At 33.0% G+C, this 4680-nt stretch overlaps 1 protein-coding gene across 1 annotated transcript in view; it reads left to right on the forward strand.

The window, feature by feature from the left end:
- The window catches only part of LOC144980606 (uncharacterized), a 47637-nt gene that overhangs the window by 4828 nt on the left and 38129 nt on the right, over positions 1-4680 (forward strand). Inside the window, exons 3-6 of the mRNA XM_078928285.1 lie at positions 376-421; positions 1802-1843; positions 2162-2233; positions 3379-3460. Coding sequence (XP_078784411.1) covers positions 376-421; positions 1802-1843; positions 2162-2233; positions 3379-3460 — 242 coding nt within the window. The remainder of the gene's footprint in view (positions 1-375; positions 422-1801; positions 1844-2161; positions 2234-3378; positions 3461-4680) is intronic.

The raw sequence follows: 4680 nt of genomic DNA on the forward strand, positions 1-4680 counted from the left end.
CGCACATTGAGCTAGGGCGAGGTGACTTGCTCAAGGCCACACAGTGCAGTGGCGGGTGATCGAACTCGGTACCTTTCGGGTACGAAGCAAATACCGTACCGCTGTGCCACGCTGCTCCCTAAGGAGCTGGATATTGAAATAAAAGGAACAAATATGAAACTTGGGGTTTATTTTTTTATTCATTCTGATAAAGATTAGTACAATTTTTAAATTTATTTATTTATTTATTTATTTATTTATTTATTTATTTATTTATTTATTTATTTATTTATTTATTCATTTCAAAGTTTTAAAAATAAATTTTTAAATTCTGACTCATTAAAAGAAATAGGAATCATATTTATAAATTTGTTTCAATTTCTTATTTCTTTTCAGTTTATCATCATTCAGGATTTTTGTCCAGTAAAATACCAGAATCTTGGTGAGTGTTGGCCTTCAATATACGGCATATATGGGTGTCCCACTGTCTCATAATGGTATTATATCACAGTGATTTCAATGCTGAAAATTGAATTTGTTGTCAAAAATATGAAACTTAGGTTAATTATTATTTTTTTGTTTGTTTTTTTTTGGTTTTTGGTTTTTTTTTTTTTGTTTTGAGAATTACAAATATAGTTTCATAAAGTGTATAAATAAATCTAAACTAAAAAATTTCATACCTTTGATCATTTTAACTTGATATTCTTTTTTGTCATAATCTTCATCTTTTGGTAAAATACAAGTTTACAGTAGTAGATCTTACTTTATCTACATTCACTGTATGATGCATGGTTATGAACATGTTGAGAATGAGTTAATCTCACAGTGATAGAATTGAATGCGTTAACGTTGATATCTCCCCCCCCCCTCCCTCTCTCTCTCTCTCTCTCTCTCTCTCTCTCTCTCTCCTCTCTCTCTCTCTCTCTCTCTCTCCCCCTCTCTCTTTTTTTTTTCATGACTACTTGCGATGCGATAAAAATTCGCCATTTTCATTCTACCATTACAGTTATTATTTATTTTCTAGTATGCTCTCTAAGTATAGTTAGGGAATATTTCAGTATACTTCTAGTATATTGGATTATTCTAGTATAGCTCATGTTAGTTGGGATCATTATATTCGTATAACTCTCTACAGGTATAGTAAGATATATATTCTAGTTGCTCTACAGGTATAGTTAGGGATATTATATTTCTAGTATAGCTCTCTACATGTATAGTTGGGGATATTATATTTCTAATATAGTTGTCTACAGGTATAGTTAGGGATATTATATTTCTAGTATAGTTGTCTACATGTATAGTTGGGGATATTATATTTCTAGTATAGCTCTCTACATGTATAGTTGGGGATATTATATTTCTATTATAGTTGTCTACAGGTATAGTTAGGGATATTATATTTCTAGTATAGCTCTCTACATGTATAGTTGGGGATATTATATTTCTAGTATAGTTGTCTACAGGTATAGTTAGGGATATTATATTTCTTGTATAGTTCTCTACAGGTATAGTTGGGGATATTATATTTCTAGTATAGTTCTCTACAGGTATAGTTAGGGATATTATATTTCTAGTATATTTCTCTACGGGTATAGTTAGAGATATTATATTTCTAGTATAGCTCTCTACGGGTATAGTTAGGGATATTATATTTCTAGTATATTTCTCTACAGGTATATTTGGGGATATGGATATTATATTTCTAGTATAGATCTCTTAGGTGTTTTGAATAAATAGTATCCACACAAAAAAATGCAAATTTTATATTTCTTACAGTTTATACAAAATTATTTTTCTGTTTTCGTTGTGATTTTGTTTTCAGTATTCTTATTATTCTCGGAGTCCTCTTTGGAGCGCTATTCCAGTGAGTTATATTTGTAAAAAAATGATTGAAGAAAATAACAAAGAAATGCCAATTTTATTTTGAAATATTGCATACACCACTGTTCCCTTGCTCACAATGAAAAATTGTTTTTGAGATGAAAATGATGGTGATGACGATAATGATGAAGATGATGATGATGATGAGGATTATTGATTAAAGATTGAATGAATTGTTTTTGTTGATGTTTATCATTATCATCTCTGCATTCACTTTTTTTTTAAGTTTGATTTTATCATTTCAATTAATTGATTTAATAATTTGCTTAGTGTTTTATTCGTCCTTATCTTTAATTTCCAGTTTTACAGGTGCTGAGAATACTTTACCAACATTTTTCAAGCCTCACGAATTCTTCATATTTTTATTACCTCCGTAAGTATTAATTTAATGTACCAAAAATAAAAGATTCAAGAAAGATCTAAAAATCAATCAATCAATACCTCTGTGAGAATTGCTTTAATGTACCAAAAAAAAAATCTAACAGCCTAAAGAAAATACTAAATATCAATCAGGGAATGTTTCAGCTTAAAATTCTTCTTCAGTCATGAAGAAAAACAGTTAAAACGTTAATACACGGCTTTTAATCCAGTCAGACGACAGAAAACTTCTTGACAACGTCTAGTCAGCAAAAGGCAAACAAATAGAAGCATTTGATTGGTAGCAAAAGCACTTGTGCATAAAATGGCAAACTGTGGAATAATGGATAAAATTTGGTGTGTAAAATGAAGTAGACGGCTGGAATAAAAACAGATAGTCAATGTGATCGTAGTGTGCTGTTGTCCAGAGAATACTGGCATTTTGTTGGTTTGCCTAAAATGCAAGCCTTACACTATTACTAATACTACATAGAATTTAAAAAAACAAAACAAAACCCTTAAAAAGCATGTTGTATTTATACAAATCATTATACTTTATTGTTAAAGTTACTGCTCATTAAGGGAATCGTAAAAAAAATTGTGACAATTTTAAAAATAAATCTTTAAGTTTAAACTTATATACTTATATAATGCCGTTTTTTATTGTTTTTTTTTTTTCTCAATTCTTTTGTGTATAAGCCAAAGAATGAAAATATGGTCACCTCCCCCCCCCCCCCCCCCCCCCCCCCCCCCCGCCAAATAAATTAAAAAAAAAACAAAAAAAAAAACAAACAAACAAAAAAGACCCCCAACAAACTTGAACATTTAAAAATAGTGCACTATTCATCAAAGTTGTTCAAAGCACTGTAGGATGAGACATGATGCCCTGTAAGGGGATAATATTTTCTGAAAGAAACGACAATTTTAATGGCCAGGTACTCATTTTACGTCTGAGTGCTGTAAGAGAATGTGACTAAAGTGACCCAAGGACTCAATCAACTGTGCACCTGACTGAAGGCGAGTGTCGTACTCGTACCACAAAGCCACATGGCTGCCTGGGCAACTGATACATTGTCACATTTACTGAATTTTTTCGAAAACGCAATTCAGTGCAAAGAAAGGTGTTAAACAGTGTCCCTTATTTATATATTTTTTTCACAGCATCATCTTGGAAGCTGCATACAGTCTTCATGACAGAACATTTATTGAAAACTTGGGTAGCATTCTTCTTTTTGCTGTGGTGGTGAGTATGATTTAATAATTTAAAAAAATGAGCTTTTGTATAGTGCAATATCCACTAAATGTGCTCAAAGCGCTTTACAAGATGTCCCTGGTCAACAGCAACATTTAACATGTAGGACGGGACATCACGCCTGTTAGCCGATATTACAATTTTTCGGACAAAGACAACACTGTTAACGGCCAAGTACTCATTTTACACCTGAGTATGGTGAGAGAATGCGAGTAAAGAGCCTTTTCCAAGGACTCAACTATGCGCTGAGCACGAGGCTCGAACCCAAGACCTTCTGATCCAAAAGCGAGTGTCATACCACTAGACCACATAGCCGCAGTAATAATTTTACTGTATTTATCATGAATTGTATGTAGTATGGTGGTCACTGATTACTAACGCACCTTAAGATAACCCACTTTGTTTAATAAATCACCACTCTCTCGATCTCGTACCAGAATTTTTACTTTTAAAAACACCTCTCTAATATCCCACCTTTTTTTTCACATGAATCAACATAATGTTATTTAAATTGTCTTGGTAAATAATGCATTTTAATGTTTATTTTAATATCAAATGTGTTTGCAAGTGTATCTAAAAAAACTTAAACAGATTGCTTTATGATAAGAAAGCTTTTTATTTAGACCAATCTAGCACATGAATAGAGCATCTCAAATCCATAGGATCATTTGACATCGGGGGGGGGGGGGGGGGGGTACGTGTTCTATGTAACATATATTATATTGAACTAAAAACGAATAATGTTTCATTCATTGCATTTTGTAGACAAAGGGGAAACCCGAAATGTCCATATCATTTGTCTTCATGAATTAAATTGAAGCTTCCATTCCATTTTACTATCTATCTGGCGTGTCATCTCTTCAGAGGTCGACGTGAAATTTCCTGCCAAGCATGTCCATCCGTCGCCCTGTTGGGTTGGGATTTTTCTGCAGTAAGGCCAGGGCCATGCTTGATGTCATCCATTTCCCTTTTATTAATTTGGGAAACTTGCAACAAATTGGTAACTCTTTGATTTTTCCCGAAAATGGACTACTGCAATTTCACTGGGTTTTTTGGTCTCACAAAGGACAAAATAAAAAAAACTCCAGAAAATACAGAACAGGGCCCGGCCCCCGTTGTTTCTGCAGAAAGACAGGAAAACTTTCAGCTCCCGAATTACTACAGCAGCTGCATTGGCTTTCCCGGGACCAGCGGATCATAATCAATTTTTC

The sequence above is a fragment of the Berghia stephanieae genome, chromosome 10 (assembly GCF_034508935.2).
Source record: "Berghia stephanieae isolate SIO BIC M18660-M18661 chromosome 10, UCSD_Bste_1.3, whole genome shotgun sequence".
NCBI lineage: Eukaryota > Metazoa > Mollusca > Gastropoda > Nudibranchia > Aeolidiidae > Berghia > Berghia stephanieae.